This window comes from Arachis hypogaea, chromosome 9, assembly GCF_003086295.3.
Source record: "Arachis hypogaea cultivar Tifrunner chromosome 9, arahy.Tifrunner.gnm2.J5K5, whole genome shotgun sequence".
NCBI classification, from domain to species: domain Eukaryota; kingdom Viridiplantae; phylum Streptophyta; class Magnoliopsida; order Fabales; family Fabaceae; genus Arachis; species Arachis hypogaea.
The window spans coordinates 117808362-117828181 of NC_092044.1; the positions used below are offsets into that span (position 1 = coordinate 117808362).

The window sequence follows — 19820 nt, forward strand, 5'->3', positions numbered from 1 at the left end:
AAGAATAACCATCATCCATCACTAATAACACAAAATATTAATTGTGTATGATGACTAGGCCGAGTTCGGGTGACCTGAACTATGGCCCGGACCCAACCCGAAATAAAAACCGGGTCTATCTTTAAGACTTCTACCCAGCCCTAGACCCGGTAAAATCCCACCAAATTAGTCCTTAAAGTGTTCAGGGCCAGATCAGATCTTCGGGTCGAGTCATGCACGCACCTATTTTTCTTAAATATATAAGGCAAGTTAGCCTCTTTGCAAACACGTTATTCCAATTTTTTTTTACCAAAGTATTCGGAGGGTTCCTGAACGGGTCGGATGTGCTGGATATACGGGGTGACAAGAGACCTGGATTTGAATCGCTGGTGTGAGGTTGGACCTCCCGGGCTGATGTTGAAGGGAGAAGAAGGGCGCTCGAGGATCTTCCGGATTGACGAAGTAGTGAGGGGGGAGCCACCTACAAAAGAGACTCCGATATTCAAGTCAGAATCCATACAAGGTGGCAGAAAAAGTGAGGGTTAGGTAACGTACCTTTGGGGAGGGGTAGGGCCCTTCCCTTATATAGTCTACACTAGGGCGAGTCCCACGGGAGAAGACCCACCTTCCAAAAAACTTCCTTCCCCAGCTATTAGGTGCCTCATGGGAGGGGAGGTGGCGGTTCGGGTCGCCTCCTGGTTAATGTTCGGGTTTCGTGTTCTTGTCAGGTTGGCCGGTCACTCGGGTCCGGGCAATGGACCAACTGGGCCGGGCCGAAACACAAAGATACGGAGACTCGAAACCACGACTTCTTAAGGAAATATGAAGAGACTATGCCATTTTGTTTCTTCATGCATCAATATATAATATTGTTGTTTCTATCACTCTTCGTTATTTCTCAATTTTTACTTCATCTTTTATGAGCAACTAGAGTGAGATTTGCACAATAAACAAGGTGATAAATTAATGATAGTATATAGTATATTTTAATAAGTATTATATTATTTAAAAATTAATTAAAATATATATAAGTTAATATTAAATTTGATTTATTTTTTATTTAAAATATTTTATAATACAAAAAAAATTTATATTGAAATTGTACAAATCTATATTTTTATTTGTTATTTTTATTTTCGTATTTGTTATAATTGATGGACTTAATCTTTTTATATGGTATTTATTCTCTTCTTTTTATTTTTGGTTGTTGTTGGAATTATTTCTTTTTTCTTCCTGTGGAGACATGATGTTTTTGAACGGTTCACTTCTATATATTTTCTGATCTATTGTCTTTTTTTATTCCATCTATGTGTATATGTTCTTTTATCTAAAGATATATCTTAGATTTATTTAATTTTTTTTCTTAATTTCTTAATTTGTATGTTATCTATGTTTGATGAAATTAGTATTGGTGAAGTTAGTTCCTATAATCAATGAACAATATAAATGAGCAATAAAAATGATGTTTTCAATAAATAAAATTTTTGTTATATTACCTATTTTGTTTGTTGTAATAGGGGTTGAGTTTCATTATTTTTTGTCAGAACAAATGTTTTAGTAATAGCGTACTGTTGAAAGCTTAGTTAAAATCATTAATTTTGCCTTCAAATATAAGTGTGAAGTTGTATAAATTTTTTAATTAGAATGGTGCTTTAGTATCATTGTTGTCTTGAAATGTAATTAGTTTTGAGGTAGTGCCCAATAATTTTTTTTGCTTTTCTATCAAATAGCACAAAAATTATTGTAACAATTTAATCTAAAACCTTTAATTTAATTTTTAATCTAAAATAATTATTGAGTTAGTAATTTATAATTTGATAAAAATTATTATGATAGGTATAATTTTATAGAATTTTTCATAATTTGAATCTATAATAATTTTTTACATTATAGCACAAAAACTTTATTTTTTATATTTTTATGAGTTTTTTTTGATATTTACTTATTCTTCTTTTTATAATACATACAACTTTTTAAAGACATTTATCATAGTAAAAATAAAATTTTTTAAAATACTTATGGTGTGAAATATCTATAATATATTGAATAAGTTATTTTAATAAAAATAATTTAAATAAAATAAAATAAACATACCTATTAATAATTTTTTATATTGTAACACAAAATTTTCATTTTTTGTATTTTTTATATTTATTTTTTTTAGTGCATATAATTTTCCAATGATATATATAATAGTAAAAATACAAATTTTTAGAAATTTTTGTGTGTATTATATATATATATATATATTAAAATATATGTTAATATCTTTTAATTTACTCCGCCATAACAATGTCTTAAGTGATATAAATTTAAAATAATATTAAAAAATGATTAAATTTGATTCTTTGATTTAAATAGCATATTGAAATAAGTATAATTATAAGAATTTTAAAATATAATTATATATAAAATATTATAAAATAATAAAAAAATTAAATATATTTTAAATAGTATGAAATTTGAATAGTTTATAACTTAAAATTTGTTATGATAATGTTATTATGATACTTTTAATGTAGATGTTTATTATATTTAATTAATATTTTATATTTTTATTAAATAATAATATGTAATAAATTAATTTATTATGGGAGTTATGATTTTAATTTTAATTTTTTTAAAATATTTTACTAAAAATTGATTGATTAATTTTTAAATTTTATTAAATAATTAAAATTGATGATGTGATATATATTATTAAAAAAAATATAACTTAAATTTAATGTATAAAAAGTTAATATTAATTTTTATATAATAAAAATAGATTAATTTTTATATAATAAAATTAGATAGATAGATAGATTATGATAATTTTTCTCCAAGAATATCTATCAGTATTCAGTGGATCTGTGGATATATATATATGCTTCTGCTTTATTCATTGCATTGTAAACATCAAACGCAGAATACATATTATTCAACCGAGATACTAGGACAGTTTCATACATTAATAACATTCAAATGGAATTTTTTGATGTTACATGTCCCGTAAAACTATATCGATCTAACATGGTCCTGAATCCTGATGAGTACCGGGCCGAATTGACTGGTTTAATTAGGTTAATTGAAAATATATCATCAGATCAATTTAATTTAAGATAAAAATTTATTGATAGCGAACTAATAAAAAATTTTAAAAATTAGTAAAAAAATTAATTAATCATTTAAATTAATGAAAATTTTTAACAGTTAATTAATTTAAAATAACTAATCTTTTTTTAAAATATATTTTTTCTATATAAATATATTATTTTATTATATTGAATTTAATTTCTATTGAATCATTAATTCTCTAATTTTATTAATTCAATTATCAGTTTTGTTTTAAGAACCTTAATATCTATTTCATTTCACAACACCTCTAACTTCAAAAAGGGATAATATCGAAATAATTTTTAGTGTAGAGATGAAAATATTTGATCCTAGTTTAAATTACCTCGTTTTTTTTTTAAGTAAAACTTAAATTCAAAATTTGTAGATAACAATAGAAAGTTGCCAAATTACATCAAAGTCTTCGGGAGAGTATGGATGAAAATGGAAGTATATATGCATGTACCTGGCTAAGAAACAATTAACATGCATGGTAGATATAATGTTGTAGTATTCAAACTTCATCACAAACAAGCTTTAGAGTATGAAAAGGAACAAACAAACAAACAAACAAATAATTGATATAGCAGAAAATGACACTACAGCTATTTAATTTATTTCCAAACGAATAATGACCTCCCTTCCTCAACATCATCATGCTTACGGACCACGACCTTTCATCACCAAAGAAGTATATATAACGTACCCATTCTAAAGTGTAACTTTTCCATACTTTAATTTTCTGAACCTAAGATAAAAGAAAAATAAATAATTTGTTTCATCTGTGTATTTATCTCATGTCTAATTATTAAGGTGGACAATAACCTAGTAATTATTTTTATAAAAAATTAACAATTAAAAATCGTTAAATAATAATTCAATAAAATATCAAATTATTTAAAGAATTTTGAATATCGACTTGACGAGAATATCGATGTAAGTGGGTCTTACAGCCAATTATTAAACAAGCCATAATGCAATGCAAGAGCAGCAGTTTTTCACTTTTCATTCACAGAACCACCACTCCCCAAACTACTATAAACCCACCAACCACCACACATTAAATACACATTCACACTCTTCACTGCTCCCTCTCTCTAACATAGATTGCAAGGAATGGAGCCTGTCGTCTCTGCTTCCACTTCAGCCACCAAGCCTCCTCCTGAAGTGCAGGCAGCGGAGGCAACTGCCACCATGCAACCTGCCCCACTGCGCAAGATCATGGCGGTGGCCAGCATCGCCGCCGGCATACAGTTCGGCTGGGCCCTACAACTCACACTACTCTCACCCTACGTCCAAATACTCGGAACTCCACACATGTGGGTCTCCTTCATCTGGTTCTGCGGCCCTGTCTCCGGCATCCTCGTCCAGCCCCTCGTCGGCTACCACAGTGACCGCTGCACCTCCCGCTTCGGCCCCCGCCGCCCGTTTATCGTCGCCGGAACCCTAGCCGTCACCTTCGCAGGCTTCTTAATCGCATTCTCTGCCGACATCGGCCACCTCCTCGGTGACGAACTAGTCGCCACCGGAGAGGAGCACAAAATCCGTCCGCGCACCATCGGCCTCGTCATCCTCGGCTTCTGGATCATTGACTTCGCCAACAACATGCTCCAAGGACCGTGTCGCGCTCTCCTGGCCGACCTCGCTGCGGGGAATCAAAGCAAAACGAAAACCGCGTACGCACTCTACACGCTCTTCATGGCGGTCGGAAACGTCCTGGGCTCCGCCGCCGGATCCTCCGGCGGGCTTTACAGAATCCTGCCTTTCACAACGACGAAAGCATGCCACGACGAGTGCGCGGACGTGAAAACGTGTTTTATGATCTCCGTGTTGCTATTGGTTGTTATTGTAACCGTCAACTTGATGTACGTGAAGGAAAAACAGTTAACGGTTTCCATTGGGAAAAGTGAAAAAGGCGGGATGAGAGAATTATTGGGTGCATTGCAGGGGCTTAAGAGGCCGATGCGGATCCTTTTATTGGTGACGTGTTTCAATTGGATTGCGTGGTTTCCGTTTTTTGAGTACAACACTGACTGGATGGGGGTTGAGGTGTACGGAGGGAAGGATAAGGAGCAGAGTGTGTATGATACTGGGGTCCGCGAGGGTGCCACCGGGATGATGGTGAATTCTATTGTGTCTGGTGGCGCGTCCTTGGGGATTGGTGTGTTGGCGCGTGGGCTTGGTGGCGAGAAGAGGCTATGGGGAGTTGTTAACTTCTTGCTAGCCGTTTGTTTGGCCATGACGGTGCCTATCTCCAAGATAGCCAAACATTTGCGGCGGTATGCGGTGGGTGCTGGCGGATCTCTGGAGCCTCTTCCGCCGTCTCGTGGCGTCAAGGCTGCTGCCTTAACTCTCTACGCCGTCCTTGGAATTCCTCTTGCTGTAAGTGGTTATTGCAATTTTAATTAGTAACAATTCCCATCTTCCATTGTCATGCACGCCACGCGCCAGCCATGCATGAAAAGAAGGCACGTAAACTTAAACTTCCCATCATTCTAATTCTTTTTTGTTTCATTTTGAAGGAAACAATATTAACACGTGAATTGAGAGAAAATTTATGGAATAAGGTTATGATGACATTTTCATTGTGAATTTTTAAATTGGTTAGCCAATTATATTATTTAATAATTTATAATATTATTTTTATAAAAATATTATTATAAGAATATCCCTAAAGATTATAAAATATTTATTGTAATATAATAGACTAGTGTATTGATTAATAAAAATATTAAATAGATATTAAAAATTAATTATTATATATTTATATATAAAAATATATATAATTTAATATTATTAATATATATTTTATATTTTAAAATATATTTTATATTGGTAATTATTAATATAATTGATTAATTAAATATGTGCAATAATATATAGTAGTAAATATGATGTTAGTTATTAAAAAAGTGAGTATTTAAATATTGAAAAAAAATTTTAAACGGTCTTCTATAATTACTTCAAAAGATAATAAGGTCCTTAATAAAAAAAATATTCTTTTTAGTCTTTAATTTTTATTTCTATGAAATTGAGTAGTCTCTTTATTAATATTTTTTGTATTAACGGAATAAGTCTATATAATATGTTAAATTGTTGATTTATCCATTAAAAACTAATTAGAATTGACAAATTTTTTTATTGAGAGTCTCACTATCTTTTAAGAATAATTGTCAAAACTGTTTAATTTCTTTAATTATTTTTTTAAATATATCAGCAAAATTTACTGTATAAAATTAAGAAATATTAGTCATTTTTAAATTATTTTTGCTTATAAAAATTAAATAGGACAAGATTTTGTTGTTGGTGTATAAAAATTAAATGGAAGATATATTAGTGATTAACTATCACATAAGTATATTCTGAAAAAGAGATCATTGACAAAGCAGTCTCAAAAAGTTAAATATCAAAGGCCGAAAAGGGTATTTTTTTTAATCGATAGCCTCGTAGTCTTTCAAAAAAATTATCGGGTCGAAATGGGTATTCATTCTTAAATATTTGGTAACTAAAATTAGGTAAAAACAGCTTGGATTTGTTTCATTTAATATTTATTAATTATTACAACAATTAATGAATATTAAATAAGATAAATTCTAAATTTTTCTTTTGTCTTTCTAACATTACCGAAATGTTCAAACTAAAAAATAATGAGTTTAAGACTTAAACATTGCAAAATATATTTTTTATATAAATATATAATGAATATTTAAAAAAAAATGTGCACCAAATTTTGTCTAGTATCATAAATATAGATATAGACTATTGACAAATTTAGTAAGTTGTTTATGTTTGACCATATTTTTATAATATTTTAACATAGTATTATTGATTAACCATTTCGTAAGTTGTTGAAATAACTTTTTTTTTTTAACTTTACGTCCTCCTTTAATTTTTAAATTCCTACATCTTATTTCCTATAATTCCTTCATTATTTACCAATTTATGTTATTTCCAACTAAAAAAAGGATTAAAGTGCAAGGACTAAGTTTACCACTGAAATGCTAGCAAGTTAAATATCTATTTTTGAGAACTTGATTCATGTGCAAGATTTGGTAATAATAACCTAACTCTCATTATATGGTCGTGTTCAGATCACTTACTGCATACCCTTTGCTCTGGCATCTATATTCTCCACCAACGCAGGAGCAGGACAAGGTTTGATAATCATAACCACTTAAATCATTGAATTTGAAAAATTTTAATTACTATTGATTTGGGATTTACTATTAATAACGATCATGGTCTCATCCTAAAATGCATAACTTTTTTTGTTTATTTTTGTATCAAATATTCAGGTCTATCCCTGGCAGTTCTCAATCTTGCAGTTGTCATACCACAGGTCAGGATCAAATTTCAATTCATATGTTTTTTTCTCTTCCTTTCTAATTAATGATTCATTTCATGTCTAGAAGAATTGATTAATTAATCACATGCACATGTATACTTATATGTATACAGATGTTGATGTCTGCTGTTAGTGGACCATGGGACAAATTGTTTGGTGGCAGTAACCTGCCATCTTTCGTGGTTGGTTCCGTAGCGGCTGCAATCAGTGGCATATTGTCCATAACCTTGCTGCCCTCTCCGCCGCCGGACGTCAAGGCTGCAATCACCGGAGGAGGCTTTCATTAATTAATTAATCAATGCAACATTTTAGTTATCCATCTCATGTATAATTGGCAAAAAACAGAATGCTCTTTTAATTTAACTAAAGCTGTTTGCTTAATTAAGATCATTTAGGTTATCCAACCAGATGCTACAAGCAATTACCGATTTTGCTGTATCAACCATATCTATCAAATGATACGCATTAATAAAATGAAAGTTTGATGCGTGGCTGCACATAACCATAGCTTGTTCAAGACCCATCTAGCACTGCTCTGTTTTTTTTTTTTTTTTAACATGGTGTTTTCAACCGCCAAATCAAAGATTAATTGGTGGCGGATCTAAACTACATTTAAGAATTTGTTGCTGGTCAATGGGTTGTTACATACACAAAATAAAATTCGAAACCTAGACACTTGCTTAAATAAACTAGTGAATTAATCACTAGACCAACCTAATTTAGTTCAACATTACCTTTTTTATTGTACAATAATAAGGTTCGTGATACGATCCACGAATCAAGAATTTTTTTAATAAAAAAAAGTCAAGTTTATTTTTTATAATGGAAAAAAAGACATTATGTATAATATATGTTTTTCTCAAAAATTTAATTATAATATTTATTTTTTGTCTAATTTAATCTTACTATTTACCAAAGGAATTTTCTAAGAATAATATAAATTGTAAAGTGCGTGATTGCTAAATATTTGATGATTAAATATATGAATTAAAATGCATGGTTATTAACTTATTATGGACCCGAGAGACGGAATGTATGGTTACAAAATAAGTAGATGAGTGATTTGTTCAATAATAATCTTATTAGAAATAAGAGGTTAAATTAAAAAAAAATAGTGTATTATTGAGTGCATATAAATAATATAATGTACAAAGATATATATAGGTGTTAGAAGAATCAAAATAATAAAAATATAATATTCTATAATAAATATACATATATGCTAAATAATGCTAATTGGTCTAATTGATTCGAATTATACTATAACATTCCTCTTCAAACTCAAGTGGGAGCTAAAGATACTATTTTGAATTTTGACACTAGAATCCGAAAAAGAGTAGAATGATGATGAGTTTTCGTGAAGATATCAAAATTTGATCTAGAGTCCTAACAGCTACGAGACGAACAACATCAATAAGAAGGCATTGTCAGACAAAATGACAATCAATCTTAATGTGTTTGACGCGTTCATGAAAAACATCATTATGAGCAATCTGAATAGCACTGCGATTGTCACAATAAACATTACTAGAAAAAAGATCAACATTGGAGTTAGTGAAAAACGTTGACTGAGTAGAAGGAATGAACTTAAATGAGGAGAACTTAAAAAACATACGATGCTCCCAGACTAAACATGACAAGATATACGAATACGTCTAGAAAGAAGATTTCAACAATGATAACCCTTATGTTCAGTTCCATAACCAAGGAAACAAGACATGCGAGCCCGAGATTCAAGTTTATTATGTTTATGAGGCTAAGGAAGAATAAAACAGACACAACGAAAAATTCAAAGAGAATTGTAATATGAAGAAGTATGATAAAGACGCTCAAAGGGAGTAATGTTACCAAGGACAAAAGAAGGGAGTCTATTGATAACATGGACAACAGTATGAATTGCTTCACCCTATGTAGGACACGAAGAAGAAATAAGCAATGCACGAACAGAATCAAGAATGTGATGGTGTTTGCGTTTAGCCCGTCCATTTTATTAAGTGCATTTTTATTTTTCTTAGATGTGTTTGGATGAAAGGAAAATAAGAAGGAAAAAAATGTTATAAAAAGATAATTTTATCCTTATATTATAAAATATATTGAAAAAAGTAAAGGAATAATATTGGAAGTAGAGAGAGAATTAGTTTTCTCTCCATTTTCTTTCCACTCTTGGAGGAAAAAAATTGGTGGATCCCATCAATATTTTTCCATTCATTTTCCTTCCTCTCCCATTTCTCTCCTCAACCAAACAAAGGAAAATAACTATTTTCCTTCCAATTTCTTTCCCTTCCTTTTCTTTCCTCCCATTTTCACCTCAAACAAACACACCTTAAAGATTATGAAAAACTGAGTTTTAATCATAATGGCAAAGTTAATATAAATTTGAGATAACTCATGGCAATTAGTCATCAAATAAACCCAAGTAAAGCGTGAATAATTATCAATAAAAACTATAAAATAGCAAGCCCCTCCCATAGAAGTGATGTGAGTAGGCCCCAAACATCAAAGTGGATAAGATTAAAAGGAGAGCAAGTAAGAGGTGAATTATTGTGAAAAGATAAATCAGATTGTTTGACAAGAAATGCAATTAAAAGACTCATTATTAACCTGACTCGAAACACCTTTATACACAAGAGAACGCAATTTTTCTAAAGAGTTGTGGGCAAGATGGTAATGCCACAAGTGAAGGGTAGATGGAAAAAGATAGCACAAAGATTTGACACAAGAATATGAAGATTCTCGAGCTCAAATAACCTTCCGACCTTACGTCCAGTCCTAATGATCTATCTCATCTCACGATCCTGCACACGACAACCAGAAATAGAAAAATTGACATCAAAATCGAGTTCAACAAGTTGACCAACAGAGATAAGATTAAAGTTTAATTTTGAAATAAAATAAGTATCAGAGAGATTAAGTTCAGACTGTGAAATAAAATCCTTATGTGTTGGATATAAGAGAAAACCAACAGCAATGTTGACAGAATGTGCATTTGTGGTGGTAGACAAAGATGAAAAAGGATGATGTAAAAGAGACATGTGATTAAAGCAATCCAAAATCAAAATACCATTTAGAATTATCTAGAAGAGTGAAAAGAGTAGTAGAAGTATTAGTAGAAAATGAGAGAAGTAGCTTAAGAAGATATTCAATGTTGGACGGAGAGACAAAAGGTGGTTTGAGAGAAGTAGAGTTGGTGGAGTCAGTAATAGCAGCAGCAACAATAGAAGCTGGCACATTCTTATTAGTGTAGTTAGAACGGGAATGATATTTGTGTTGATATGAATATTGTGGGCGAGTAAGACATGTGGTAATCAAGTGTCCCAAGAGCTTGCAATAATGACAGAAGAGTGTTGGACAATTAGAGCCAACGTAACACTTCTGTTTACATTTTCGACATTCAATAGAATGACAGTCTGAGAAGAGGTACCCAAAATAGTTACAATTGCGACAGAATGTACTCTTTTTGTCTATGGCAGCAAAAACATCTTATTTTTTTATGATAGTAGATACAAAGACGAGAAAAGAGAAGAAGCTGCAAAATCGGGACAGAAATAAAAAAAATGGATGACAGAATCGAAAAGAGCTCACCAAAAAATAAGGGGTCCCACTGACTGCCACGTCAGCAAAAGGATGACATGTAGTAATAAACGAGTAGTGGAGGAGAAAGACACATGGACGAGTGACTGGGTGTGCGGGTCGAACCAATGGATCATAACAGGCGACACACGAGGTTGGGAAGCGAGTTGGTAGGAGTCACTTATGCACGACACGTGTGAAGCTCCTAGATTGTTGATCGTTGCCGAAGATCTAACGATTCTGGAAGCGTTTGGATAGAGAAAAATGTTGAGCGGACATGGGCCTTGCATAGGCACGTCCGGCAGTTTTCAATGACTGGGCTGTTCTCTGTGTACTCATAATAGTGAGACGAAGACGATGGTATGGCCGATGACAGAAGAAAATTTCGGAAAGTGGAGAGTGAAAACAGGGACAGAATATTAACTATGAACTAATTTTTATGGAAAGAGAAAGAAACCTATGCTCTTGATACCATGTTAAAAATAAGAGATTAAACTGGAGAAAATATAGTGTATTATTGAGTGCATTTAAATAATATAATATACAAAGATATATATAGGTTCTAGAAGAATCAAAACAATAAAAACATAATATCCTATAATAAATATACAGACATGCTAAATAATGCTAATTGATCTAATTGATCCTATTTATATTCTAATAAATATAAAATGATAATATCAAAAAAACAAAAAAAATAAAAATTTATCTTATTTAATATTTATTAAAAAATACTAAATAAAATAAATTCTAATTATTTTTAGTTAATTTATAGTTACCAACTATTTCCGAATATAATACATATGAGAGGAGAAAGTCTGCTAATTATTTGGTGGTTAAAAAGTGTCTCATTATTTGAAATACTTTCGGTACATCAAATCAAATAAATAATTACTATCGAATAACAGTGGAATTTCATGGTATATTTTTTTTGGTGACTTTTCATGGTATATTTGTATAGCCGGTTTTTAATTTAAATTAAAAAATTATTATTTATATATGAATTAAATTTTGATATTCTTTTAGTATAAAAATACGTATTTTATTTACTTAAGTCCAGTTTGGATAAATAACTTAAATAAGTTTTTTTGAAAAATAAATTTAAAATATAAGGACTTTTATTAAAAGCAGCTTATAAATAAGTTATTTTGTGTTTAATTTTTTAGTTATAAAAGTACTTATTTTAAAGTTGTAACGTTTGGATAAATAACGCAAAAGATAAATTTTTTTTATAAAAGAGAATGAATATTAAAATAACCATAATAACAAATATTTTCCAATATTGAATGTTGATTTTACATAATCTAATCACTAATATTATGTATGATATGGTAGGTGAAAATAAAAAATAAATATAAAATGTGTGTCAATGTATATTTTATTGCTGTTTTTTATTTTTTATTTTTACTCTTATTAGAACTCTCTTCTCCTTTATTGAGGTCAAGAACTTGTTATAATTAACTATAAAAATAATAATAAGCTATAAAATTACATATGAAAAAAATAAAATTAAAACTGAAATTTCATACCACACTTGAATACAAATTTAATAATAAAAAATAGTGATAAAATGATAAAAAAAATACTTAGAAGGAATATATGCAGTAAGTTGTTCAGATGTAATATTGTCTGAAAATGTGGTGGAGGATCAATACTTCCATCAGATGTTTTATTACGTAAAAATAATGAGACTTGAAACATTGCGTGAGAATGATGGTGGAAGGCCAGTGCTTCTAGCAGACCTTGTGTGAAAATGGTGATGAAGGGTCAGTATTTTTCATAGAGTCAAGAAGGAAAGTAGATTTTTTTTGTTTTAAAATTAATTTTTTTTAAGTAAGTGGTAAGTCATATATTTCTACTTCTTTAAAAAGTTGCAAATTAACTTTTTGAGAAGTTAAAAGCTTCTTTTAAAATAGTGCCAAACACATAGACGGTGATTTTTTATAATCCAAAAATTAAAAAAAGTAGCTTCTGCTACTTCCCAAACGGACTCTTAATACTACATCAATAAAAAAATTATTTTATATATTAATCATGTAAATTATCATTTAAAAAAATAGATATAATTATATGATTATATAAAATATTTTATATTATCAATTTATATCAAAATTAACCTCTGTATATATACTAAAAAGTTTTATAGGTATCTAAATACGAACTTTATTGCATTAATTATATTGAATTGTTACATTATTCGCGCTTCAAATTTTTTTTTTAAAAAGTTATATATTGACACATTAGATATATTATCAGAATTGAGACTAAATTAACCTCATTCAACCTTTAAAAATTAGCTCCTAAGGAGAGATATTTTACATTTATAAATAATTTATAATTTAAAAAAATATAGATAGACAATGAAAATATTAAATAATGTGAACAATTGATATATCGGATGTTCAATTTAATAAATATGCGCATGGTTATTCTAATATTAATACGATTTAAGTAAATAATTTAAAGATATAATATATTTTTATTTTATTAGTGATATTCATATTGTTTAAAAAAATTATTAGTTACTTAGCATAATCCATAATTTTATAGCATAAAAAAAAGTCTATAGCATTCCGGTTCTGTGAAGATTTTCCAAACAAAAGGACTAAAAGGTAGTCTACACTCTACCTTGTGTGACTTGTGCTGATGATGTAAGCCTTGGCCAAATTAATTAAGAGTGTGGTCCAAAATTAAATTTACCCTGAAATTGTCAACTCTCTCGTTAGCCGACTTTGAATAATGTTGGTAATTGATAATCAACCCAGTGATTAAGCTGTAGATTTTACGTCTTCCTTAAGCTTTAGTCTAATTTCCACTCGCCTAATATACCAGCAGTACCTTTTATTTCAAATTATTGAAAAAGAACTTAAGAGATATCTTAAAGATATACTTAATTTGGCGTATTAGGCTAGAAAATATGCATGTGAAATATTGGTGTATGCCTACACACAAGTGGGAACATATTACCATCAGTTTATGGTCCATTGGCTTGGTTGGTCCCGCTTGTAATCAGAACTGAAACTTCAAAGAGATCAACAACAATTTTGCCTAACTCAACTCAGACTGGAACTTGAGTGATGTTAAAGTGTGGAGTTCAAATGGAACTTGTATGATGTTAACGACATCCCCACATGTCCTTTAACTCTAACTGAATTCAAAGCAATTCACTAACGCCCTTGCAACTCCATTCAAACATGAAAATAACAACTAGTAACTACAAAACAAACAAATCATTATTTGCGAGAGCCACTGAAAATGACACCACTAATTAAATATGAAACCTTAGTCAGACTAGAACGTGCACTCAGTCTATATTGGCGACACATATTTGAGTGCATATAAAATCCATGCATATCTCCACTCCTAACATTTATTTGGCTCTTTTCCCAAGTTCAAACTTCAAACCATTTATCATTCATGCACACTCAGAAGTTGAGTGAGCAATTTTTGGAAACAAAAACTTTATGTACCAATTTTTAGGAGTAATAGAATAAACCTTTTATAAATGGAGTCTGTCAGTGCCACCAAACTTCATCCTCCTCATGCGGAGGAAGCTCCGGTTGCTCCACCGACTGATCAGCTGTCTAGCCCTCTAAGTAAGATCATCACCGTGGCGACCCTCGCCGTAGGCATACAATTCGTGTGGGCCCTACAGCTCACCATACTCACACCCTACGTCCAAATACTCGGAACCCCTCACATGTGGGTTTCCTTCATCTGGCTCTGCGGCCCTATCTCCGGCATCATCGTCCAGCCCCTCGTTGGTTTCTATAGCGACCGCTGCACCTCCCGCTTCGGCCCCCGCCGCCCCTTCATTATCGCTGGAACCCTATCCGTTGTCTTCGCCTCCTTCCTCATCGGCTACGCTGCAGACCTAGGCCATTTCCTTGGTAACTCCGACGAAGCCAACCTCCGCCCTCGCACCATTGCCGTTTTCATCGTCGGCTTCTGGATCATCGACTTCGCCAACAACCTCCTCCAGGGACCGTGCCGCGCCTTCATCGCCGACCTCGCCGCCGGAGACCACAGCAAGACCAGAACCGGCTACGCCTTCTACACGCTCTTCACAGCCGCCGGGAACATCCTCGGCTCCGCAGCGGGATCCTCCGGCGGAATCCACCGAGTGCTACCGTTCACAAAAACGGCATCATGTGACGAGTACTGTGCGGACGTGAAGACGTGCTTCCTCTTCGCCGTTGCGATTCAGCTAGTGCTGGTAACTGTTACTGTTACGTACGTTAAGGAAAAACCGTTACGAATAACGGGTTCAGTTGGAAATGGCGGGAAGGGAGGGATTGGGGAATTATTCGGTGCTTTGCGGGAACTCAAAAGACCAATGTGGATCCTATTGTTGGTGACGTGTTTCAATTGGTTCGCGTGGTTTCCGTTTTTACTGTACAACACTGATTGGATGGGGGTTGAAGTGTACGGTGCGCAGGATAAGAAGGAGAGGGTGTACACTATGGGGGTGCACGCGGGTGCGTTGGGAATGATGTTGAATTCCATTGTGGCGGGTGCCGCGTCGTTGGGGATTGGTGTGTTGGCGCGTGGCCTTCGCGGCGAGAAGAGGCTCTGGGGAGTCGTTAACTTCTTGCTCGCGGTTTGTTTGGCCATGACGGTGGCGGTTTCTAAGATGGCCGAGCATTCTCGGCGGTATACGGTGGCTCATGATGGGGTTCGGGAGCCACTGCCGCCTCCTGCGGGAGTCAAGGCAGCTGCGTTGACTCTTTACTCCTTTCTTGGACTCCCATTCGCGGTAACTAACTAACTAACTACTAATTTCGTATATTCTGCATCTAAATTCTTTTTAAAAAGAAAAAAAAATTAACAAAAGAATATTTACTAAAATTAAATGAAGATATGTTGTGTTGCTTTGCCATGTGCTTAATTCTTTAACAATCTTATCACTTTAACAGTCCCCTATCCAATAATAGAAACAATTTAATACAGTACAAAGTAGAATTAATTTTCGTTGGCATCAAATTGAGCTCTCTTTTTTTCAACTGACATGTACAAATCTATTAGCCTTTTACTTAAAACAATAATAATACTAACATCTTACTTTAATTAATTATTTATTGATTTGTTTCAGATTACTTGTAGCATACCCTATACTCTAGCATCTATATTCTCCAGCGCAGCAGGGGCAGGCCAAGGTACGTTCAAAGTTCATACCCAGTAAAACTAATTAATTAATTACTAAGTTGAGATCGCTCAGGTAGAGTAAAATATGTAATTAATTAACGAGTTTTAAATTTGTTGTTGTTTGATCACAATATTCAGGGCTATCCCTTGCAATTCTGAATCTTGCAGTTGTGATACCACAGGTTAGAATTTCACTTGACATGTTTAAAACAATAAAACTTGATTAGAGGCAAAACTTGATTATGATTATGATTATTGATGACAGATGGTGATGTCTGTGGTTAGCGGACCGTTTGATAAACTTTTTGGTGGTAACTTGCCATCGTTTGTGTTGGGTGCTGTGGCAGCTGCAATCAGTGGAATACTATCATTGTTTTTCCTTCCTTCTCCCCCGCCTGATTTCACCAAAGCTGCTGCAACCTCCACCCCTGCTGCCTTCCATTAATCACCAAACAACAGAGTTTGAATACCATGATCATGATGAATTGGTGGGATGTTATATCCTTCTGCTATTGGTGCTTTCTGTAGATTTCTAGTATTATTGGCTGATCATGATGATGAGGATGATACAGAGTGAAAGTTACATTTTCTATATATATATATATCCTCAAAGTGGAGAGATTCATGGATCTTGTTCAACCATACACATACAGTAATAATGCCTTGTTGATCATGCATGCACCAGTCACAATTCACAGATAAGACTCAACATTGTATTTCTTTATCGCCAAGAGGAATTACTAAAAAGAGAAAGTAAAATACCATTGTAGGAAGGGGGTAAAAAGATATATTTTTATTTATTTGATTTATTTTAGAAGTGAAATGATGACATGGAAAAATCCAAATTGAAAATTGTCATCCTAAGTTGCTTTAATTTTTAGTCTTCCCTTCTCTTGCGTCGGATCATTAATCTAATTACAAAATGTGAAACTGATTATAAATAAAATTAATTATTAAATGTGACAGAAAAGTAGTGAAACTTTTAATAGAGAGAAACACAAGTTAGGAAGCATTTTTAGTGGGAAAAAAAAGACTTGAATAAGAGAAATTCATACTTTTAATGAAAACCCACAAACTTAGACATGTCAAATAAATATTTGTATGCATATATTAGATCATGTCTAATAAAAAATAAATGTTTTAAAATGGTCTAGAGAAGGGGTTAAATTTATGATTATTTTTTAAATATTTTTGTCTTTTTTAATTTTGATTAGAAAAACATATAATTGCTGAAATATTTATCAAGTAAAAATTTAGGAGACAATTTTATTTTGTCTCTTTATGACGCTTTTAAGAACAGAGCAATATTTATTTTTAGAATAATTATGACTCTGAGATAAAGATAATATATGGGACATTTTTATTTTGTCTCTTCATGAAAGAAAAACAGAAGAAGATTAAAAAAGAGAAATTCATACAGCCATATATTTTTGTTCAACCATTATGTGCAATGTAATCTACATCCAGTCTTTCTCGCAATAGCGGTGAAATTTTCACTATCTTTTAAAGATTACAAGCACCAATTTTTCTAAGATTCAACTTAATCCTATCTAGAATAAACCCAACTTCTATCCAAATTAGATTTGACTAGATTCACTCCCTAAATTTTTAACCACTAAGTGCTTACCTAACTTTGTAAGAAAATTCCCTTAGAATCATGTGTACAAAACAGAAAAAATATACAAAAGAGCTTTGATATAATTTTCTAGCTTTTTCTTGTATCTCTCTTTACCTTTTCTCTCAATGATTTTTACTGATTCTTTACTATATGCCTTTTTTCATTGAAAAAAAATAAAGAAAAGATGAACACTGAAGAACAAAAAATTCAATGTAAAACTCTGGAGAAGAAGAGAGGAATAGCTTGTAAGCTATGAGAATTTAAACTATGTGCTCACTCCTTGAATCAATCTCTAGTCGTTTACCCCTTTAATAGAGGAGTAAATCTTTCAAAGCTTAAATCTTAGATTGAACAGTTGACTTCCTTCTTTTTCAATGTCACAGCAGCAGCAACAATAGCGCAGAAGACAACAGTAGTGATTAAAGCAAATATACAATCAAATCCAGCGGCTTCTCTTTCATCCTTTTTCAATTTTCTTCAAGGATCTGAGCCGTATATCAAAACTTTGGCTCCAAGTTTAATTTTTGACCTTTAATTTATAGCAGAGTTTCATAGCCTCCACTTTCTTCCATTTTTCAGTTTGGTACTTGAGGGAGAATAGCATCTTCAACAAGTTACCAATAAAACACCAAAATAAAAAGAATTTTTTAATTTATCTCTTTGATTTGATCTTGGCTTTTGAACCCTAACTTTTGACTTGCTTAGTTTTGGTAATCTATTTTTTCTTCTTTGATTTGAATCCTAATCAGATTATTTTTTTCTTGTTTTTCTTTTGAAATGTTTCACATGAATGAGAGAGAAGAGATAAGAAAGAGAACTGATTGGGTGACTTTGATTTGGTTTAGATGGAAATGAACATTTCTTAGTTAGCAACTATTTGTTTGAGTCATAGAGTGTGATATGATCTTGGACTTGAATCATCAATTTGGCATTAAACTTATTTTTTGTTCTAATAAAAAAGTGTTGATATGATAAACAACTATTTCTTTAAAGTTTATAGGCCTGAAGTTTGCTATTGGGCCTATTTTATTTTCTATTAATATCTACATAAATAATAAATTAATCGCACACATAATTAGATTTTTAACCTAATAATAATATTTAGTTATCGTCAATTAATTTATTATTTTTTTTAAATTCAACAAATAATTACTACTCCTCACATAAAAGTTCTACTTCCAGGGATTTATTCAAAACAGAAAAAGCCTTTCATTATAACTGCAGCATTAAAATAATTTTGAGTAGACTAATCAATTTTAAAAATATATATATATATATACATAATAGAGCTTAATGTAGACCTCGGCATAGTACTTATATCACATATATAGTGTATAATCAAAGGTAAATATCTATATTCAAATAATATAATGCATTATTAAAATTCTGTTTGAATATTGTGGATATAACACAAGAGAATATAAATATGATCACAGAAAGCTTATTATTTGATTGTGAAAAATAGAAAGAGACACACAAACAATTCATGTACTTATTTCTATTGGTTTTAGCGGTATAGATCCAATCACACCCTAAAGAAACTATTACCATGTTGCCTATGTATAAAATTAAATATAGACCATAAATGAGTTGTAAAAGAAAGCAAAACACCAAAGGCTATATAATAAGACCAGCTACAAAACGTCCAACACCATGACAGGGGACACCAACAAACATAAATTGCTTTGTAACTCCTTCCCATCAGCACTTTCCATAAAATTAGCACTAACCAACAACATTAGTATGCATAGTTAGTGTTTTTTTTTTTTCCATGGAATCTCCTAACCTGTCAGGTTAAGAATTAATCTGTTGCAGATATGAGCTTAAAAAGAGTGTATTGCTGATCAATGGGTTGGTGCATGTACAAGACAGAATTCGAACTCTCGACACTTACTTAAACGGACAAGTGAGCTGGCTACGTTCAATTCAAATTGGTTATTAGTTGGTATAGTTAGTTATGCAGAGAGATTAGTTTACCATTTTCTGTTTCATTCAGTCATGCAAGCCTCGCTCCCTCTGCTCCAGTTTTTTTGTTTGGGGAGTCATACTCCCTCCTAAAGTTTTGTCTGG

General features: G+C 31.9%; 2 protein-coding genes across 2 annotated transcripts; both read left to right on the plus strand.

The window, feature by feature from the left end:
* Positions 1 to 4064: 4064 nt before the first annotated feature.
* On the plus strand, positions 4065 to 7919 carry LOC112712523 (sucrose transport protein SUC2). The gene is made up of 4 exons (XM_025765431.3): positions 4065 to 5454; positions 7164 to 7227; positions 7368 to 7411; positions 7531 to 7919. The coding sequence occupies exons 1-4, from the start codon at positions 4189 to 4191 to the stop codon at positions 7702 to 7704; spliced, it is 1548 nt and encodes a 515-aa protein (XP_025621216.1). The 5' UTR covers positions 4065 to 4188; the 3' UTR covers positions 7705 to 7919.
* Positions 7920 to 14214: 6295 nt separating this feature from the next.
* Positions 14215 to 17006, plus strand: LOC112712525 (sucrose transport protein SUC2). The gene is made up of 4 exons (XM_025765432.3): positions 14215 to 15743; positions 16080 to 16143; positions 16271 to 16314; positions 16398 to 17006. Exons 1-4 carry the CDS (start codon positions 14493 to 14495, stop codon positions 16575 to 16577), a joined length of 1539 nt encoding a protein of 512 aa, XP_025621217.1. The 5' UTR covers positions 14215 to 14492; the 3' UTR covers positions 16578 to 17006.
* Positions 17007 to 19820: the final 2814 nt, after the last annotated feature.